The sequence below is a fragment of the Pteropus medius genome, unplaced genomic scaffold (genome assembly GCF_902729225.1).
Source record: "Pteropus medius unplaced genomic scaffold, Ma_sr-lr_union100, whole genome shotgun sequence".
Taxonomy (NCBI): Eukaryota; Metazoa; Chordata; class Mammalia; order Chiroptera; family Pteropodidae; genus Pteropus; species Pteropus medius.
Window position 1 is genome coordinate 17,352,367 of NW_024349803.1, and position 22,470 is coordinate 17,374,836.

At 46.9% G+C, this 22,470-nt stretch overlaps 1 protein-coding gene across 4 annotated transcripts in view; it reads right to left on the reverse strand.

Annotated features, from left to right (window-relative positions):
• Positions 1–2,469: 2,469 nt before the first annotated feature.
• ZNF445 (zinc finger protein 445) overlaps positions 2,470–22,470 on the reverse strand; it is an 81,260-nt gene continuing 61,259 nt past the window's right edge. For 2 of the 4 annotated variants that reach the window (XM_039837471.1, XM_039837469.1), the window contains exons 2-7: positions 12,266–12,834; positions 9,825–9,993; positions 9,398–9,474; positions 8,981–9,107; positions 8,341–8,451; positions 2,470–7,562 (exon numbers count right to left, since the gene is read on the reverse strand). In XM_039837471.1, the coding sequence (XP_039693405.1) occupies positions 5,407–7,562; positions 8,341–8,451; positions 8,981–9,107; positions 9,398–9,474; positions 9,825–9,993; positions 12,266–12,694 (3,069 nt within the window). In that variant the 5' untranslated portion in view covers positions 12,695–12,834 and the 3' untranslated portion in view covers positions 2,470–5,406. Of the gene's footprint in view, positions 7,563–8,340; positions 8,452–8,980; positions 9,108–9,397; positions 9,475–9,824; positions 9,994–12,265; positions 12,995–22,470 lie in introns of all 4 variants that reach the window. The other 2 variants (XM_039837472.1, XM_039837470.1) reach the window with 2 other exon arrangements.

Below are 22,470 nucleotides of genomic sequence, written 5' to 3' on the forward strand. Positions count from 1 at the left end.
TCTCTTGGGGCTTTTATTAAGTTTGAGTTCATTACAGCAAGATAAGGTCACAGTCAACAGCTAATTATTACAAGATCAATGGATAAAATCAACTGCTTATAAGTTACACCTTTAGGTGACCAGTTATCCATAATTTGACACACGTGAACTCCCTTAACAGCTACTGTTGGTCTCCAAGCTTTAAGTCAAACACTCTAGGAATTTTTAAAACAAAACAGTTCAGGAAAGCTATGTCAGTTATTAGCTTATTGTCTATTTCAAATCCTTCCTTCTATAGATGCCTATGATGACAGAGTTGGGACTGCAGTCCACCTCTGCTTTGCCAGGTGGTTCCCTGGTAGGTTCTCCCATGGAGAAACAGGAGGGAAGCTGCCATGCTGGAGGAGTGTGATGATTAATCTGGTGTCAACTTACTTAGGCCAGGGTGTGGAGGAGGGGCTGTTACATGTGACAGCCGTTTGGCCTACAAGCTGGACCTAGGCCATAAAGATTGCTTGCCTCAAGCTTCCCTCTACCGCCACTCCACCCTGAGACTGCCTGATCCTAATAGATGTTTGTTCTGATGTTAACCAGCACCTCTGCCCGGCCTCTTCATGCATGCATGCTGGGTCTGGAAAACATCCCGGTTCTCCTGACCTGGTCGAGCATGTAAAGCAATTACCCCTACCTGAGAGCAGTCACTTATTAGTACATGTGACTAGTGCCCGACCCCCTTCTTTTCGCTCTGTATAATTCTCCGGCACCGGCTGAGCTGCACAGGGACTCATTTCATACGCTTCATATGCAAGTTTCCCTGAATAAACTTTACCGGTTATCATCCGGAAGTGGTAGCCTCTTTCTTTGGTCTCTCCCTGCCCTCCACTTTCGGAGGTAGATTTTTAGTCCCAGGGCCTTTCCCTGGGTCTGCGTGTCCTAACTCATGGGGGAGGGAGAAAGAAGATATTTAGTCAAATGTTATTCTGGGTTTTCCTGCAAGGCTGTTTTTTGGATGAAATTGACATTTAAATTGGTGGCCTGTGAGTAAAGCAGTGGGTGGGCCTCGTCCAATCAGGTGACGACCTGAATAGAACAAAAAGACTGGCCTCCCCCAGACAAGAATTCTCCAGCAGAAAGCCATCGGACTTCATCTGCAACATCGCCAGGTTGGTTCTCCAGCAGACAGCCTTTGGACGGGAACCGGAACGTGGGCTCTCCTGGGTCCCCAGCCTGCTGGCCTACCCTGCAGGTTTTGGACCTGCCAGCCTCCATTGATAATGAGCTAATTCCTTATAATAAATCTCTTTCTATATATACATATACATCCTATCGATTCTCTAGAGAATCCTAATACAAGAAGAGGGGCCTCGTTCCTTCCTGTTTTTTGTAGGCATTGCTTCCTGTTCCCAATGCTCTTTCACCTTTCACCCCAGAAGTGGCAACTCTTTCTGGCAGCAGCAGTTGAGTTCAGCTTGCAGACCAGCCAACGTGGGGCACTTCCTCTGAGTTCAGACACCGGCACCAGCCCAGCAGTGCTCTCCTCACGGGCTCTCTTCCTCTCACCTTCGAACAATTCTAACCACGTCTCTTCGTTCCTACTTTGTAGCTTGCCCTGTGGAGGTGGGATCGATACTATAGCGCCACTCCAAACCGGTTCAGATGTCAAGACCAATGACGTCACACACATCAAGAGGTTATGAGAAAGTATATTATTCACATAATGAGGCTCTATGTGGAAAGGACAGGTACCGGAGCCAGTCGGTCTGTCTTGATTGAAAGGAGTGGCTCTCCTTTCTGTGGTTAGGGTGAGGGTTCCAGTGCAACAAAAAAAAAGCCAGAGTTTGCATCAACTTTCCCTCCAGAGCCGGGAGGGAATAACTGAGCTTCCTCATCAGCTTGCCCAGGTGTGAGGCAGAATGGAAAAGGTACAGGGCTTGAAAGTTCAAGTTATCGGTGATTGAACATCAAAAGTGGAGTCAGACCCTTATTACAGCTCACCTGGTCCTGGCCCCTGACTGGAACTTGGCTGATACAAAAGCTATTTGCTCTTTTTAGCTGGGCATCAACTGAAGCGCTACGGTAGTCGGCCTGTAAACATTCATGACCTTTCCTCAGCGACCTAAAAAAGTGGAATGGGGGACTAAGCACCTCCATCTGCAGATCCAATTTCTTCATTAAACTTAGGCATTTAATAAAGTACAGCTTCTGGCTTTACTTGTTATTTTTAGGCAAAGAGAAACTTCCTATAAACTGCACATCTTGGAGATCAGGTGTGGCTACCTGGAAACGTCGTCACTTTTAACTCTTGCATGGCCTTCCACCTGCGTGTATCAGACCTGTCTAACCATATTCCTTTACTAAGAGTCATTTGTGTCGCTCTGGATTTCTACAGGTTAAGGAACCTGAAACCCGGAGACATTAAATGACTCATTCTAAGTAAAACTACATAAACGGCAAAGCCAGGATTTCTATAAAATCAGAAGATGTCAGAGCCCATGCTTAAAAATGTTTTTATTTTTAAGTATCTTAAGCAAACAGTTAAAAAAAAAAGAACCCAGCACACTATCCTGTTAAATCGACATGCTGACCCATCTACGTCCATTTTAAAAAAGAAATAAAACACTACTGAAGCCCCCAAGTACCCTCCCCGATCCCATCAGCAACCCCTGCCGTGGGAAGGCAGAGCATGACTTTCACGCATCATTCCAATACAAGGTTTTATATTCTGACTTCATATAATTTGAATCCACAAGAAATATATTATTGCGCAAAACAATGACGACACTGTTCACCACATGCCAACAAGGCTTACATGCCGGCCCCTACTCTAGTCACTTTACATACACTAACCATCCCCACCCCGACCACTCTGTGAGGCTGGCCCTACTGTTTCATTTTACAGAAAAAGTGAAACACAAATCAGTTTAAATAATGTACCCACTTTACAACAACAGTATATCATATGTATCTTCAGCAACTTTCTCAGCATCGCGTTTGATTTATCTATGAAAGATGTAATTCCAGCTCTTTCATATTCACTGCCGAAATTAGCAAAAACCGCCCATTTATTTATCTCTTCTTTTGCTGATGGCAATTCAGACTTTTCCCAATCCCACTATATAAACAATCCTGCAACAAACAGTATTTTAATGAACAGTCTTATACACGCCTTTTTCACGTAGAGCTATTCTAGGGTTTGTCCAAGAGTAGAAATACAGGGTGGTAGAGTACACACAACTTTACAAGATTTTGCAAATTACTTGGCACAACAGTTGTCACAATGTCCACTCCCACAGCAGCGAGTTCCCACTGTTCCACACACTCACCCACACTAGGGCTTTTAAAAATCTGCCACCCTGATGGCTGTGAGATGGTCAATGTTAGTTTACGTTTCCTGCGCTTTCTTCTCTGCGCACGCCTGTCTGGGCTGACAGTCTGTCAGCAAGGGTGGGCCGCCCACACCCAATAGCTGAGAGACCATCTGGCACCCACTCCTCTCCCTGGAGTCCCAGCCCATGTGGCTCTCCCAGCCCTAACTTCTATTCCTCCTAGGGAACGAGAAGGCAGGTAAGAGTTGGAAAGGGGGTGTGTTCCCCATGCCAGGACGCGGTATGAGATGGGAACTGGTGGCTGGGGCAGTTAAAAACTGTCAACTGGCGCCACAGGGCTCGGAACTACACAGAGCTGGGCTCCTAGTTAGCAGGGTGCACCTGTGGGTGGTCTCCAGCCAACACACTCAAGGACCCCTTCAAAAAACTCCAGTTCAACTTAGCTGAACTAAATCCAGTCCTATATTCCTTAACAGAGGCGACTTGGTGCAAAGTCTCCTCTGAGTGGCAAACAGATAAACAAGCACTCAACCCCGGCCTCCAGAATGTTCGGTCTGGCTGCAGTGGCAGGTATAACTTTTGGAAACCCAGACATCATCTGATACAGCAAGACACAGGTGCGGGGGGCAAGGGGTGTGGAAGGATGAGGGTCAGGGAAAGCTGGGCCTTGAAGAGGAGGACCTGGGCCAGCAACGGACAGGAGTGTGGCACTGCAGGTGATGGGAGACAGCGCGAGGCAGTTTGAGGCAGTGTGCGAAGGCTGGAGATGCAGTCGCAATCACTGTTTACGTGTGCTGAGAACTGGCAATCTTGCAGAATACTCAGACACTTGGGGGGAGTCCCATTCGTGGGAACTGGAAGCACGGATAACTGCATAAACATTGTTCAGCTATAACCTTTTACTGGGTCCTTGGGTCTGCGGTTAACTGTTGTAAAAGGTAATTGAGATTCCAAGCACATCACCCCTCGACTCAAACTGTCCAAACGCTCCCTGTCTTTGAGGCAGCTCAGGCCCCGGCGAGGACCCAGGCTGTTCACGTGCCTTGGCCCGGCCCCTCTGGGGCTCTCTCTTCCAGCTGGCTCACTCCACTCCAGCCCAGAGGCCTTCTCGGCATCCCCTCAAGACACCAGACAACACTTCGCCTCCTGCGCCTCGTTCTAGAAGCCTATAGTGCTCACTCCCTGGCCTTCAAGTCTCTGCTCAAATGTCACCTTCCCAGTTGAGGCCCTTCGTGACCAACCTATTTAAAATGGCAACGCACCTCCCAGCGCAGCACCACCCCTCGCTCTTCTCTGTTTCATTTTGTCCACAACGAATGTCACGGCCCAAAACACTAGGTGTATCTCATGTATTTATCATCTGTAAAGACCCGAGACGGCAGCTTTTTCGGTCTGTTCTGGTCACTGCTGGGTCCCGGGCACACACGACAGTGCCTGGCACGTGGGAGGAGCTTGGCACGTTCGTTTAGCAGATGGACTGTCGCTTCCCGTGCACGGCTGTGGGATGGCGACGGGGCACTGGGAGCGCTCCATCCTCCAGGTGACTGAGCCCAGCGTCCCGCTCTCCTCCACTGGCCGCTGACAACTCTGTGCCCACAGCAGATCTCCGAAGCCAGCTATGGAGGCTGAAGCCACACGGAGAACTCCCCAGGAAGCGTGCGGGGACACCAGGAGGAGTTCCTGCTGCTGCTGCTGCTGCTCCTGCTTATAAGGTCAAACGGAAGAGGTGCCATAACAGGTCAAACTCAAGGGGACACCTGGGATCCAACCGGCCCCTCGCCAGAGCCACAGCCCACCGTGCCACAGACATTTTGTCAAACCAAAAAGACAGTGGACTCTCCCTTTAGGGTTACTGAGTAAAACCTGGCTGGGGGAGCTCCTGAGGGCCTGAGTCTCCAGAAGGTCCCTAAAGAGCATCCCATTTCCCAGTGGGTAGGATGGGGGATGCCCTGAGTTTCTGAATCCTCAGGATTCTCTGCAACTAGCTTCCAAAAGAGAAAGGGCTGGGCCCTTCGTGAAGGTTTTCCCCGCACTGCCTACAATCAAGCATTCGCCAGCAGGACAGCCAGGAACCCCTCTCCTCCCACCATCGGGCCCCAGGCTAATCACTCAAGTGCTTTTTCATGTGCCGGGCCAAGTTCGAAGACCACCTGAAGGTCTTCCCGCACTCCGTGCACTTGAAGGGCCTCTCTCGAGTGTGAAACCTCTTGTGGCTAATGAGTTGTGAGGTCTTGCTGAAAGCTTTCCCACAAATGCTACATCTGTGGCACTTCTTCTCCACGGGTATGTTCTGGAATCTGCTGAGCCTGGAGCTCTGCTCACAATCTTCATGGGGCTTCTCCCCACGTGGTTTCAATTCCTGTAGACGCGCCCCCGCGTCCTGGGAGGAAGACGACCCGGCCGGGCTGCTTTCGGACTGCGCCGCCCTGCTGTGTTTTCTCTGGTGGATGCAGAGGGTGTGCCTTCCGATGAAATCCTTCCCGCACCACTGACATTTGAAAGGTCGCTCTTTAGTGTGGATCCTCTGATGGTTCACAAGGCGGTAATTTCTATCGTAAGATTTCTCACACAGGTTACATTTATAGCGCTTCTCTCCACTGTGTATTCCCTTATGGTCTAAAAGACTTCTTTTACGTGTAAAGCTTTTCCCGCATTCTTGGCACCAAAAGGGTTTCTCACCAGTGAGGATCTGCGGCGGCTGACCCGCACCGCTTCTGCTCTCACAGTGCTCGTACTGTTTTTCCAGGGAGTGGCTCCTCTGGTGTCGGGAGAGGTTGGAACTCCATCGGAAGGCTTTCCCACACTCCCTGCACTTATAGGGCTTCTCTCTGGTGTGGACTCTCTGGTGTATGAGGAGGAAAGAGTGGTTACGGAAGGCTTTGCCACACTGGCCACATGTGAAGGGCTCCTCTGTGGCATGACCGCTCTGAGGAACCTGGAAGACCCTGTCCCTACTGCAGGAGGGCCCGCCCTCAGCCTTCCTTCTCAGGCTGTGCTGCTGCTTATGGACGACAAAGGCCGACCTGTGGGAGAACTCCTTCGCACATTCGCTGCATCGGTACAGCTTCTTGCCTGTGTGAACCCGCTGATGATTGATGAGAGATTTCTTCCCAGTGAAAGTTTTCCCACACTGCTGACACAGGAAAGCTTTCTCCGCTGGGGGGGCACTCTGGGGCTGACTGCCGCCGCAGGTCTCCCCGGAGTCTTCTCCACACTTGTCTTGATGGTAGAACTTTTCTTCCTCATGCATTCTCATGTGGCGAGAAAAGTTTGACCTCCACCTAAAGGTTTTCCTACATTTGGTGCATTTATAGGGTTTCTCCTGGGTGTGGATCCTTTGATGCTGGAGAACATATGATTTACAGTGGAAGGACTTCCTACACTGGCTGCAGTCAAAGAGCTTCTCCCCACTTTGGTCTCCCAAATGATGATCAAACCCTGAGCGGTCAGTGAGAGCATCCTCACACTGATTAGATTCAAGAACTTTCTGATCAGCATGGGTTTCCTGGTGCAGGTGGTAGGCAAACATGCGTTGGAAAGCTTTGTCACATATACCGCATTTATAAGGTTTCAATCCAGTGTGAATTTTCTCGTGTCGTGCCCGGTTTGAGCTCCACCTGAAGGCTTTCCCACACACCCTACATTTAAACGGTTTCTCTTGAGTGTGAAGCCTCTGATGATATGCAAGATGGGAGCTGTTACTGAAGGTCTTCCCGCAGTCACTGCACTTATATGACGTCCCCACGGTGTGAAGACTCCACCCATGCTGGTAAAGAGAGCCGAGGCTCAAGTCTTTTCCATGCGTGTCCTTTGCAGCCCCTTTTAGTCCAGCATGGAGCCTCTGATGTAGGCTAAACCCGCCGATCATGCGTCTGAGCCCTTTCCCATACTCCTTGTAGTCGTAGTGGTAGGAACCCCCTCTGAAGTGCCGGCCACAGCCATGCTTAAGGGATCGCTTTCTTCTGGGGACTCTCAAAAACGTGACATGTTTTAGATTAAGACTATTACCGCCTCCTGGTTCTTCAGATTCTTTTCCTGCCCTGTGACTGAAACTGGTCTCTTCTTTCTTAACACTCACTTGCGCGGGGTTTCCACATCGCTCTTTTAACCTGCTCTTCTGTTCTAAAGGTTCTCTGAGTCCTGTTTCCTCAGAAACACTCATCACGTGACATCCTGATGGCACAGCTAAGGTTTCTGCTTCTTCCAAAGGTTCATGTTTTAAGAGGAACTTGTTCGTTTTAATCGGGAGCTCACCTCCTGGAACAAAATAAGACACAAGAGAATGTATTCTTTTCCTATACTTGGAAATGCCGAAAGCACCCAGCAACAAAAAACTGCCACAAACCTGGATGGAAAGGCTTTTGCCTGACTGCCAACATCTTTACAAAATAGTCAGCGATAAGGCAAAATATGGAAGAGCATCCCAGATGACGGGCAAGGGAGAAGGAGAAGCAAGATTGTCACAGCAGCAAGACATATGCAGAAATCGAGTTAAAAAAGAAAAAGGGTTGAGAGGAGAATGTTAAGTAGCAAAAGAGAGAGGAACCATGGCACAAGAAAGATCAAGAAAGATCATGAGAGGAAGGTCTCCAAGAGCTGAGGGGTGGGGATCCGAGGAGGGCTGGCTGAGAGGCCTGGAGATCAAGCCTACCGCAAGGGACAGGAGCAAGCAAAGAAAAGGCGCAGGAGTGGGGTGCGGGCTCCTCAGAGCAGCAAGCGCAGGCACTGGGTGTGCACAGGAGTGCAGCACAGAGCTGCGGAGCATCAGTGAAGGAAAAGAGAAGGAACGGTGAAGCCCTCCAGGGAGCAAGAACTATTACTGAGAGGGGCTTTTGGGGAAGAGGCAGGGCCAGAATGAATGTCGAACAGGCCAGTCTAGAGGGGAGAAGCCCAGGGCCCGGCACTCCTTAGCAATACTGGTAAGGACTTCCTTCTAGCAAACAATGGAGTAAGTGCCCCAGGATTTATTTGGTGTAAAAGACCTTAAGAATAGATGCTGGGGGATGCAGGATCTGGTAGGTTCTCTGGAACTTACCTGCAGGGGGAGCACCTGGATTCCCCTTAGGCTGAGGTCCCTGGACATTCAGGCCCCATGGCTCCCTTGCTTCCAACCAGGAGATCAGAGCAGGTTTGGTGAATGGCCCCACTGCAGAAAAGAAAGGGATAGGATGGGACTGGATGGGGAGGTAGACGGATCACACAAAACTACTCTCCAGGACCCTTTCAGACCTGAAGTCCTGGTAGGGAGGAGGGAAAGGCCAGGGAGGCAGGTGGAGGATGCTAAGGCAGGAAGCCCAGACGCCATTTCGAACAGCCCTGAACAGAGACAAGAAAGGCTGAGGGAAGTCAGAGCCAAAAGGATCACTTGGATTCTCTAGAGGTGGGAACCACGTGACAGCTCAATCGGTTAAATCAACCAACATTTTTCGGATGCCTGAATGGACTAGGAACTTGACACATATGACTTTTAATATTTGCAATAACCCAGCATGACAGTAATTATTATGCCTGTTTTTCAAGAGAAGAGTCTGAGGTGATAGATTAAGTGATTGGATTAGTAGTTACAGAGCCAGGATCTAAACCCAAGTCAGGCCCCTCTGCATGCACCATAATGAAAACCAAGAAGGCAAAAGTAAAGGTGGGTAGGAAGAAGCATGGGGATACTGATGCCTTACCCAGAGAGGCCAAGTTTCCATAGTTCTCCAGCATCACATCCCTGTAAAGGTTCCTCTGAGCAGGGTTCAGCCATCCCCACTCATCCTGGGAGAAGGTCACCTCCACGTCCTTGAAAGTTATAGCCTCCTAAAAAAGCACAGTCCTACACCTTAGAGCCAGTACATCCCCTTGCTTATAGGAGGAGGCAGGGAGATGGGCTTGGCTCTGAGTGAGCAGAGGCTGGGTCTGGGCAGGGTGAAGGAGAATACCATCACCCAGCAGAAGAGCTCCGGGCTCGGGGGGATAATCTGCTCTCTGGGACATAGGTCTCTGGATATGGGGTTACTGGACAGAGGCCCAGGACAAGGGGGAGGTGCAGCTACTCCATCAGGCAGCAACATGGGGACGTCATGGAAGACTGAGGTCCTGTGGCTCACCTGAGGCTGGGCTGTCACCTGGTCTCCTGGACACCCCTCTCTCTGGGAAGGGGCAGGCACCTGGGCAGCAGGAGGCTCTGAAGAAGAAAGAATCATGAGAGAGGGCAGCCCAGCTCTTGGCACCCCACTGAAGAGCCCACTCTCCCCCCACAAAGCACTCCTGAGCCCGCGCACAGGTGTGGACTGTCGTTAAGCACCCACTTTGCATTTCCTCAGTGTCCCCTGAAGGCCAGGGAGTGAGAAGTGGGGGGACACCAGGAAGAGGAGCCAGGTAGACATGATCACAGAAGGGGGAGAAAGGACACAGAGCTAAGGGCCAGGACTGAAAGGGATTCTCGTGAGAGAGGACAGATGGTGAAAAGATGACACTACAGGAAATGTGGAAGTGTGGCACGAGGCGGGGGTCTTAGAGCCAGGCAGTGAGTACCGGATCGCCCAGCCAGGAAGTCACGCACTCCTATTTCATTGGGAGGCTCCAGGTGGTCCCCCAGAGCAGAGCCGCTCCCGGGAGGTGAAGCAGAGGGCCATATCTGTGCGGCTCGCAGGGCGTCTGTACCCATCCAATGCACATCCGGGCTCTGGGCGGGGGCTGGATCCTGGCAAGAAGAAAATGTGAGAGGATCCCCATGGGAATCAGAAAGCAACCTCGGAGAGGAGGCCACATGGCCATTCTCTAAAGGGCAGAGGGCAGGGAAGAGCGAGCCAGGCCTTTTACTACCTACAAGCAGAGGGCAAAGGAGGAGGAGGAAGCCCAGGGAGGAACTCCTCACCCCTCAGCCTCCCTGGGCACTAGTGCAGGCCATGGGAGTGACAGGTGGACCCAGAGTCTAGCTCGACAGAGGAAAGCACCTGGCAAGTTAGTAACAGCGCTGCTGTCAGGCCTCAGGTGCCAGTGGCACCCTCCCCACTAGTCCTCAAACCCCACCCCTGGCCTGGACCCTACTCATACATGAAAGAAAGGAAATTTATCTGAGAGTTAAACTGATGATGATTCACAGTGGAGATGCAGCCAGATGATGTCTACCAAGCACAGGGCTCTAGGCACTGAAATGCAAAGTGACCCCAAAAAGGCAGGATGGCTCCCAGATTTAAACCTGACTGAAACAGTAACATCAATAGAAAGGCGATGCCAGTTGTGAGGGTCAGACATGGACGCACAGGAGAAAAAGTCTCAGGTTTGAAAATCAGCAGTGCCTACTCAAGCAGAAAGAGGCGGCCTTTGCCTTGGGCCTTCAAGGAGTTCTGGTGTCTGAGGCAAGGCTACCCCTGATGCAGAAAGGAGTATGGAAAGCTACAGCCAAAGAACTTCAAGCTTTCAGGTCCTGAGGCCAAGACATTCTCTACACTGATATGGTGGAAACTTAGCCTGAGACCATTAAACATCTGATACCAAGCCTGAGACTAAAAGGAACTCATCACAGTAGTTCATCTCCTGCTCCTCCCAAGCTCTACCAAAGGGAGAAGGAAGAAACAGAATATGGAAGCACAGGCAAATGAGTTGGAAGACAAACTTTCTCAGGCCCTGGTAATCTTGATGAACCACAGGGTGATTCTGTAACTTTATATGCTCCTTGAGCATTTCTGTTCATTTGTCAGAATCTGAGAGGCTTTCTCCCAGCCCGTTTTTTGTTTTCTAATTTTGAACTAGCTTCAAACCAGGTAGGCCCTTCCTGCTCATTTGACAATGTTTTCATGGGTTTTTAAACCTTATATCTAGCTCTAAATGAGTTGAATATAACCAAGCCACAATTTTGTATCTGCTGTGAACCTTATTTGCTTTAATAAATCATTTTTAGGTCCTTTTGATTTCATTGTTTTGATAAAAACGATAAATGCTCTTTTAGATTTTTAAAACTAGTACCCAGTGTTGAGCAAAGAGGTTTTCTTTAAGTCATACCTTGTGTTGATTTATTGCCATTTACTGCTGGTAGACCATATTCAGATGTGTTATTTGATTGATTTAATTTTATATTAAATTTGGAGAAGTATGTCAAACATGTTTCAGAAATCTTAAAAGTAACATTTACGCATGAATCATATGTAGAGTTATACATATTTTTGTAGCAACAATTTTTTTAAAGCCTACAAAAATGATAAGTGCTCTTTAAAAAAAAAAAATTCCAAAGACACAGGAAGCACTGAGGAGCCCAGTGTGTGGGGCAGAAGGAGCAGGCAGAGGGCGCAGAAGCTGAGCCATAGCCGCGCTGCCAGCCCTGGGGCTGGCGGCTGTTTCCCAGCGCCAAAGCCAGGGTCAGGTGCACGGTAGGCACTCAACACTGACTGAACAAATTCTCACTGTTAGATCGCTTCTACATTTTCTTTCCAATAAGCTGAGCTCCTAAAGGGACAACGTTGTGGGCAAGAACACTGAGGTTGTGGAATGAAGTCTCACCCCCCGCACAGAACAAATCCTCGAAAGCTTATTGAGAAAAAAGTAAAATGGTAGATTGCTCTTCTAGGTCTTAACATGTATGCAGAAGCCAAGAAGCCGGACTCTAACCCTCCCCTCTACAAGCAAGAGACATCACCCCTGCTATATGGATCAGCATCAAATCCAATCAGGCAATGTGTGGAGATGGACTCTGTATACTCTGTCACTGTGTCCAAAACCGCATTACTATTATGTATGGATACGTGGTGACCCGCTTCCTGGAGCTGACAGTCCTCTGGGAAGGTGGGAAGGGCTGCCTGCTTAAAAGGGCTTTGGCTTAGGGTCCGGTTCTCAGCTGCTCCGGTGCCATGGGAATGAGAAGGAAGGACTTCCCCTGCATTCCTCAACACTGAAGGTTCAGGGGCCAACCCCACCCCAAACAAGCTGGCTCAGTGACAGGCAGAGTCCACTGGGCACCGCACACTGCTCACACTCACCCTCCATGGTGTCCCACTGACATCTCTCTGCAGCTCTTCCAGCAGGGCCGCAGCCTCCCCACCGCTCTCAGGGTGATGCAGCTGCACCCAGGCCCGGAGGTCCCCAGGCAAGATGCTCAGGAACTGCTCCAGCACCAGCAGCTCCAGGATCTGGGCCTTGGAGAGAACGTCGGGTCTCAGCCACCAGCGGCAGAGCTCCTGGAGCCGGCTCAGAGTCTCGAGGGGCCCAGAAGACTCATGGTAGCGAAGCTGTCTGAAGAGCTGGCGGAACAGCTCCTGGCCAGGACGGTTGAGTGTCTGCGGCCTGGCAGCCTGCACTGAAGTGTAGCCTTCATCCTCTTCTTCCTTCTTTACCATCTGAAGGCGCCCACGTTCCCTTGAGGCCTGGGCCTGAGCTGGATGGACAGCATGCCACCTGCCTGGAGGCATCGCTCCTGTTCAGGGTCTACACAGCAGAGTGCAAACCAAGACTACGTTAGCTGTGTCACTGCTGGGACCTCGGGAGTATCTTTTCAGCACTGTAGTGGACAAGGCCATCTGCTGGGACATCAGATGTCACTGGCAAGAGACTGAAATAATCAACGTTACTGTTCAGGAGGGATGTGAGAATGTTGGTGCTGCTGGATCCTGTTGGTTCAGATTATCTTTGGATGTATGAGAAGAGGGCGCATAAGCATTCGCACAGTGGTGGCTGCCAGGATCAGGCATACCAGGGCTAGATCATCACATCTGGGGGTGAACCAAGAACACATCCCAGAATACAGTAAATAAAAGGCACTACTAATTTCAAAACTTACTTTATAAAACAGCAGTCATCAAGACAGTGTGGTATTGGCAAAAGAACAGACATACAGATCAGTGAAACAGAATTAAGAGTCCAAACATAAGTCCATATATCTATGATCAATTTATTTTTTCTCAATTTATTTTTTATTTAGTTTTATTGAGAAACAGGTCAATTTATTTTTGACAAGTCTGCCAAAGGGTGCCAAGACCATTCAAAGAAAGAATAGTCTTTTCAACAAATGATGCTGGGACAACTGTATGTTTAAATAAAAAAAGGAAGCTGGACTCCTACATAATGCAATATAAAAAATTAACATAAAATGGACTGAAGACCTAAATGTAAGAGCTAAAGGTATAAAATGCCTATCAAAAGACATAGGTATACTTCATGACACTGGATTAAGCAATGCAGTCTATCAAATGCACATCAAAAACACATACAAAAAATAGATAAATTGGACTTCATCAAATGTAAAACTCATCAAATGTAAAACTCTATGCTTTTAAGGACATATAAAGAAATGGAAAAGATAACCAATAGACTAGGAAAAAATATTTGAAAATTATATATCTAATAAGGGACTTTTATCTGGAATATATAAAGAACTCTTACAATTCAAAAATACAAAGAGAAGTAACACAACTAAAGTTGTACAAAGCACCTGAATAGACATTCATCCAAAGAAAATATAAAAATGGCTGACAAACACACAGGATGCTCAACATTAGTTATCAGGGAAAAGCAGATCAAGACAATGAAATACCACATCACCCACAATAGGAAGGCTAGAATCAAAGTCAGAAAAATAACGTGCTTGAAAGATTGAGGGGATATTGGAATCCTCGTATGCTGCTGATGAGAATATAAATTGGTACAGCCACTTTGTAAAACAGTCTTCCAATTCTTCAATAAGTTAAACATAGTTAACTAATTGCAATTCATATACGTATGTGTGTGTGTGTGAATGAAATGAAAAAAGATATCCACAAAAAACTTGTACGCAAATGTTCACGGCACCACTATTCATAACAGTCAGAAGGAGGAAACAACCCGGGTGTTCATCAAGGATTTCAAATTTATTAGCAAACAGCTCTTCACATACTGGTATTCTCTAAATGTTAAAAAAGGAAGGTCTACTAGAGCTTTAACTTCTTTGTGGTGCACATTCTCAGCAATCTAAGAATAAAGGGAAACTCTCCTACCTGAGAAGGGAAAAAACTAAGAGAAATTTACAGCAAATGCAACACTAAATAATGAAGACATTAACAGCCTTGCAATTAAAAACAGGAAGAGTCAGATAAGGTAATCCTAGCCAATGCAATTAAACGAGAAAAACGAAATATGCAGAAAACTGTTAGAAAAGAAAGAAGAATCAAAGCTAATATTGCTCATGAATGATATGAACATCCATCTGCAAAACCTAAGAGAATCAACTGAAAAACTATTAGAACTAAGATAGGTTATTAAGTAGGCTGAATATACAATCAATGTATAATCAATAACTTTCCAATATACCAGCAATGACCACACAGAAAGAGAATCAACACAACAGCAGCAACAAAAACCGTAAAATATCTAAAAATAAAGCTAATAAAAAATGTGCGAGACCTTAACAGCAAACTGCACAAGACAAAATAGCTCTGAATAAGTCTTAAGTATAGGAAGACTAGTATTCTCAAGATGTCAACTCTTCCTAAATTAACACGAAAAGTTTATAAAATCCCAACAAAACCACAATAACTTTTCTTCAGAGTTGGTAAGCATATTCTACAATTCACACGAATGAATAAAAGGCCAACAATAGCCAAGACAATTTTTTAAAGGTGGAAAGATTTGTTTTAACAGATAATATGGCTTATTATAAAAATACGGTAATTAAAACAGTATTATTGAAGGAATACACAAACAGCAAATAAAAGGAACAGTACAGAATCCTGACATACTTATATACAGGTACAGATCTGGCATGTGACAGAGGCAGTATTATGAGACAGTAAGAATAGATTATTCAATGACTCGAATAAGGACAATTGGCTAGGCCAATAAAAATAAAAGATCACATACAAAATGAATTATAGTTAAAGACAACTTCAAAACAAAAGAGAAAAAGATGGGCAGGGGAGGGAGAGAAAGAGAGAATTAAGCAAGGGTAAGCAAGGATTTCTTAAGAAAACAAAAGGAAAAGAGGTATATATAAATACATCAGTATTTAAAAACCTCTTATCCAAAAGAATAAGAAAAGCACTGATAGAAGTGTAAATTTATACCAGCCACCAGGAAGAGTAATTTGAAAGTCTGTAGTACAACTAAAAAGCCACATTCCTCAGGCCCAGGAATTTCACGCATAGGAATCTCTCTGGAACTGTTTGCACAGGAATACAGACATTTACACAGGTGCTCGCTAGAGTACTCTTGTAATAACACAATACTGGAAATAATCTATTTGTCCATCAACATAGCTAAATAAAAGTGTTGCACTTTATAGGATGAAATACCATACAACGGTTAAAAAGACTGTACTAGAGCCTTAAGCATCAATAGTTGTTTCACTGTTCCCTGGGTAGCCGAGGTTAAAAAGCAGGTGCCACTCACAGAAGAGACCAGAGCATGATGATACTAAGTTGTTAAAAACAGAAAACATGCACATCAGGCTCACGTGGTACAGCATTTACTTACAGCAAGAGAGAAGTGAAAGGAAATGCAAGACTCAGCCCCTTGCAATCCACTGGTCCCCTGTAGGAAATGCAAGACTCAGCCCCTTGCAATCCACTGGTCCCCCGTGACGAGCAGATCCACTTCACAGTGGTGTGGGGCGCGTGCTGTGGATACAAGCACCACACTTCACGTTGTGGCTGAAAGACTCGACCCCCTGCTGGTGGGGTCTGAAATACAGAAAGCGGGGGTGGGCCTGAGCGCCACTGACACACGCACTCAGCGTAACGAAGGGGCACCCAGTAAGCACTGAACAGGGAATGACAGTCCCTCGCAAGGCAGAAGCCCAGCACAGAGGGCTCTTTATCTCTTTACAAGGAAATGTTCCCTGCTCAAGGCTGCTCTATGCTCCTGTGCAAGAGGAGCTGCGACTCTCTCCTTCAACGACAACAAAAACATATGCTAAGTTAAAAAGAACATCCTAGATGTAATTGTAGGAAAAAACCTATCATATATACGTGTGGTTAAAGTGTGTGTGTGATGTAAAAATGGCTTGGGAGGGTTCAGAAAAATTCTTACTTATTGTGGGGGTTTGTGGGGGTTGGGAAAAGTAGTTCAAGGAGATTTTACTTTATTTGTCGTAATTTGATTTTTCAACACAACATGTATGTACTAGGTTTTTTTTTTTTAAGTGCACGTAAGAAATGATGACTGCTATTACACCAAAATGTTAGACGTGGTTAACAGTGTTGGAAATATGCCTGTTATTTTCTTTATCATTATTTCCCAATTTCCTAAAATAAAAAGTAAATTAAAGGGCAAGTTTTAGAAACTATTGTTATGCACTCGTTTATGTCATAAAACAAATAAAAATAAAATACAGTTTGCATATGCACAAAAAAGTTCTTAAACTTTGCCACCAAAGCGTTTTGGTCATTATCTCCTCCGGCAGGGGGGATGAAAGGACTTTCTCTTCCTATTTATGTTCCCTGAATTGTTTCACACCACCTTTATAATCAACAAAGTGCTCAGTAATTCTGCTTAAAAAAAAACAAAGCCACTTAGTATCAGCTCCCACCACTAAAGAGGCTGGAAACAAGCTAAAGGGACAGCACATCCTTGAAGGGAACTTGCGTGCAAATGGTGGCTGCAACTCAAGCAACAGAAAAAGGGAGAAAAAAAAAAAAAAAAAAAAAAACAGGTGACCTTAGTTCTGTTTTAGCCACCAAGTCAACCACCAAATCAGAGAAGGCTGGTTGAACAAAAAGAACAATAGAAGACAAAAACGGAGAAATGTGGTAGAGAACGAAAAGAACAAAATGCTGACCTAAAACCTAACATGCAACAGAAAAAAGAACAAACCTATAAAGGCAGACATCAGATTGGTGGTTAACAGAGGGGAGGGAGGGGAGGGAGGGCGAAACTGTCACCAGTTAACCAGGATCTTGTCAAAGCTGCAAGAAAGAATTCATGGACAATGAAGGCGATGAAGTGACAGCTCGAGTTTACTGAAAGCGAAAGTATACTCTCAGGTGAGAAAGCAGGCAAGCTTGAGAAGGAGCTGCCCACTTTTCTTGTGGGGTGGGGACTCCATCTACTGACTTACCTGGGGATGGAATATTCACGGTTCTGGGGATCTCTTCTTGCCCAGAGGCTATTAAAGAGATCTGGTGATCTCTTTGAAGATCACCAGCTTTTCTTGGAACTTGGGAGACATCCCCTTCCTTACCCTCTTCGGTCTTTACATAACTGTCATAGCATCAGGTTATGGGTACAGCATTAACCTCAGTGCTAATTTATTCTAATAGCTGTATAATGAGGGTAGGGCTAGGTCAAGGACAAATGGGACTTGGTGTGCACATGTGTTCTTGGGGGCAGGAACACCTGTGTTCCTGCGCCAGGATACTGGGGGTTCTGAGCTCCTCTAAAGGTCTATCAGGGCTCATGGCGACCACATCTGTGCCCTTGTGGGTTTCTCTCTTTCCTACTCATATCTGGCTATCTGCGTACTCTAATGTTCCTCTCTCAAGGAATCTGGGCCCTTGAAATCTTACAAGGGAACAAAGGCCACAATCTTATCTTCTGGAGCTTCTTCCTATCAGGGACTTGTCCCTACCTGAGGACACCATATTTCCTTGCTCTGAGACAACCTGGAGTTAAAGGTCCCAGTGAGCCAGGGGTTTGAGGTTCTTGGTTGTTGGAGGTTGAGGAGCTACAGACTTGAAAGGCAGCATAAGAGGTGTCCAGTGGATATGTTTGTTTCCTTGTTGGAGAATTATCTGTTCTTTAATAGCCTCTAGGTGAGAAGAGATAAACTTTACTAAATAAAGAGATAAACTTTACTTATCAGAAGGCTAGTTCTAAAGATTAATGAAACCAACAGGGCCTAGAAGAAGAAACTAAGTGATAGAAGGTAGATATCCTTTAAAGGTCTTCCAGATGTCCCGTTAGCTGTGTCCTAGTGTCCCTGAGCCATCTGGCCCTCTGAGGTGGTTTACTAACTTTAACTTCACCGGAGATGTTAACATAGAAGGAATAAGAGGTGTTGGTTAAGGCACAGACTCCACCTTGTTCAGCCAGAAGATAATGTAGTGCTACTCTCTGACCTAGTACTTGACTAGCAAGAGAGTCAAGAAAAATCTGTAATGCCTTAAGGCCTGAGTTTTCAGCATTTTGTTCAATGAGAGCTGAGGTATTTTGGATCGTATAGGCCTCTGGCTAATCCTCCAACAGCCGCAACAGTGGACACAATCCCCAAGCTAATGACAGCCACATTCTTTTTTTTTTTTTTTTTGACGTTGGTGTGTCTTCTGTGTTAAAGTCTACAGGAACTAGATCTTTATAGGTCTGAATAGAATTATTTGGAGGTGTGACCCAGCCAAGGGTACAGCTTCCTTGGGCTGCTGCCAGACCTAAACAATGACTAGCCCCCATGGTCTACCCTTATGGACTTTACAGGCAAACCAGAAGGCTTTAGGGGCAGAAATAAGGGTGGAACTGATCCCTCTGACTGAGTTTCTAATTTGTCACTACAACTGCAGGCTAGAACCTGTTCTGAGAGGCCCCGAGATGGCCGGGACCGCTGTCTTGCTTTATCAAAGGTCTGGCATGTTAAGGACCCATTGGTAGAGTCTGCCTCCACATTCTGGATGTCACAATCTACTGTCCACACTTGTTCGTCTTCAAATGTCTTAATTCCCTGGTGCCACTGAAGCCCTGGTAGGCAAAGGCCTGGTTGTTGTTGCAGAAGTAAGTGACAGTCCCTGTTGGGTGGCACATTTTTGTCCATAACCAGTCCAGGTGTTTATGCAGGGCTTTCAGTCTCTAAAGATAGGAAGTTTGGGGGAGGGGGGTGTTGGAGGGGTAACTTTTGTCTAAACAAGGCTTCGAAAGGCAGGATCTGACAAATTAACTAGACCCTTTCGAAAATGGCACGGAAAGCATGGGGGGGGGGGGGGACCAGGAACTATATCTCTTTTTGTAACATTGACTAGTTTATGGTCAGGTGTCCCTGCTACAGGAGGCCTAGAAAAGTTCAATGTGGGGTGGAAATGACAGAAGGACGGGGTGGTGACCTCAGGAGAAGCTTAGCACATCCAGCAGTCATCCCAATTTTGGCTTAGAGCAATAGTTTGAGATAAGCGTGTCAGATAATTACTAGTTACAGAAGCTAAAGAACTAAGAAGGACCATAAAGGGAATCAGAATTTTCATTGACAGAGTTGGTGAGAGAAAAGTCACTTCCTTTCTCCAAAAAGACTACCCAGAATCAGGAATGTTCTACCCCCAGTGAAGTCAGTAGATCAAGTCCCCACCCCGCAGGACAGTGGGGCAGCCCCCTCTCGAGCTTTCCCGCTCTCCCCTCTGAGACTGTAATTTCACTTTCAATAAACTTGAGCTGTCGCTTCATTGCCTTGTCCATGAATTCTTTCTCGCGATGACAGTATCCTGGTTCACTGTCCAGTGACATTCTTTTTGGCTAGCCGGCCAGTAAGGAAGGTGATTAGCCAACCTGTGGTGAGTTTCAAACCTTCGCCTGACCGGGAGGGATAGAGGGTTGCCTCTCGACCTCAGCTTTCCTTTGGTTCACTCAGGACATGGGGGACCTTTCTACTCTTCTTTGCTTAGTCTGGGCAGCTGCTGACCATAATTTCTTTAAGGTCCTCTTCCTTTGAAAATGGGGTCTGATACTTGCAGTCGCTTCTGTCAGCTTTCTTGACATTCATGTATGTTCCGTAATTCTCACTGTGTGTGTGCTGGGCATACGTGGAGGGACCATGAACACTTCGTCCGGGAGGTAAAACACATCATCATCAAGATTTTTTCCCTCACCAATTTAAGCCAAGCCAACAGGCAATCAGAGACTATGGGAACAAAATTCTCCCCAGCCCTAATCAAGCTCCAATCCAGGTTCAGGTAAAACCGGGAGACTTAGTTCTCCTTAAGACCTAAAAGGAAGGCTCTACCATTAACCAACAAAATCTGACACGAAAAGGCCCATCCCGGGCTCTCCTCGCTGCTCCAATGGCAGTTAAACTCCAGGGAGTTACCAGATTGTACACTTACCCAGGATAAAACCCTTCTCCTTTGAGTCTCCCCAGGAGAATCCTAACCAGGAAGAAAAGACACCTAAGAATGCCAACCCCTTGGGACCTGGAACTTCTTTCAAAAGAAAAGGAAAAGCTACATAAAGCTGAGCATCATGTGACATCCCAACCAAAAGATAAGTTATGAGTCAACCTTATTGCTTAATTATTCTGATGGGCCTTCTATGGCTTTCTGGCTACAATCTGTTTACTCTCACCAGGGTGGAATCACGCTGGTCGCCATCCACCTACTCCGGCCCCTACCAATATGAGTCCCTTTGTCTCAGAACTCGGGAGACACCCCTTTCCATTCCTTACAGAACTGTCAGGGCATCAGATGCACGATGGGTACAGGGTGCGATGCTAACTTATAATAGCCACATGATGAGGGTAGAATTAGGTTGACGACAAATGGGGTTTGGTCAGAGCATGCTTTCCTGTAAGGAAGAAGATCTGTGTTTCTGGGCCAGGATGTTGGGGGTTCTGAGCTTCTCTGAGGGTCTATCGGGGCTCACGGCAACCACATCTGTACCTTTCTGGGTGTTTCTCTTTGCTGCTCAAATCTGGATAACTGCCTACACTAAAAAAACAGGTAAAGCGAGTCAACTACATGGTGACAGCTAGAACTAGACTTTTGGTAGTGAGCACAATGTAGTACACACATCCTCAGTTATAATGCTGCACAAGAGAAACATGATTCAACCAAATAAAAATGAAAGAAAGACGATGTTAAAACAAACCTACAAAGAAGTGTGAGATGAAAAGCAGACCTTAGCACCCACAGCAAAGTGGCCCATTACTCTCTTCACTAAGTCACAGATGACCACAGTCATCTCCCCTGAAACCATAGCAGCTTCCACCCCTGACCACTGTAACACAAACTAAAAGAAACCACTAACTTCACACGATACTATCTGTATAACAAAAGCCATTCTCTCTCACATTAGTTATAAAACAACATCTGTTCAACGTCTCAGGGACTCAGCAAGTGCTGCCAGGGCGTACGAGGAAGACATGACCATAACTGAGATGGCAAGAACACTCACACCAGAGCATGCCGTCGCCCAGCTCCAGGAAGAAACCCCAGCCCAGCTCCAGGGCACGGGGGTCAGGCAAAGAACTACACCAAGGGTCAGAAGCAAGGGGGAGGCTGCCGAGTTAAGCAGAGCAATGAAGCCTCGCTCCGAAGAAAGGGGGCGAGGTAAGAAGAAGATGTTGTCAAAGAAAACAAAAGCAAAGGAAAATGAGAGGAGTGATAAATAACTGAAGGCCTATGAAAACAGACTGGAAGACACACCACGACAACAGAAGGCAGAAGGGGGAACGGTGCCTCAGGAGCCAGAGCGGCAGGCTCCAGCCTCGCTGAGCTCCCGCAGCACAAACAGGAAGCTGCTCAGGAGGGAGCTGAAAGGCACAGAGAGGGACAGAAGCTTTCCCAGCCACCTCGCAGAACAGACTGCAGAAGAGGTAGGAAACTAAAGTATGAAAAGGACTAGCGAGCTGCTAAGGGTGAAGAGAAATCTAGCACTGAAGCCAAAGACAATGAACTTGAGGCCAGACAAGTATTCTGAAAAAATGCACACGGCGGGAAATACACATGGCAATGCCCTATCTCAGGCTCCGGAGACCCGCAGCGAAATCGGCACCAAAAATAAGCCTCCAAGCCGGCCTGTTCCAAAGCAGCTGCGCAGAAATGTCCTAAGAGGTCAGTGAAGTATTTGGAAAGACGTGATGAGAAGACTGACAAACAGGAACCGCGGTGACTGCCTGGGAATGTGGCAAAGGATTCCAGGTCTTCGGTCAAAGAAAGAGTGAGCCCAGCCTCTGCAACCACGAACACGGAAAAGCTAAAGTCCTCCGGGCTTGCTGACTCTCACTGAAAGACTGGAGCCAAGGAAAGGGGTGGGGGCCAGGGAGCTCAACCCGCCCAGTTACAGCCAGGTACCCTAAAGCCAAGTCCCACCTAGCCATTGAGGACAGAAGCTCCATTCATCAACTATTCAGATTCTACCACAGACGTGGGCCCCAGGGCCTAGGAAGCAACCTGACCTGGATCAGGCCTCTGCTTCATACCTTAACCCGCTCTCATTCCCACAAGGAAAATGCCTTTGAAAACAACTGGGAAAATCCCAACCAATCGTCGACATTTTTCAAGGACTTCTTCTTTCTGTTATTTTGCTC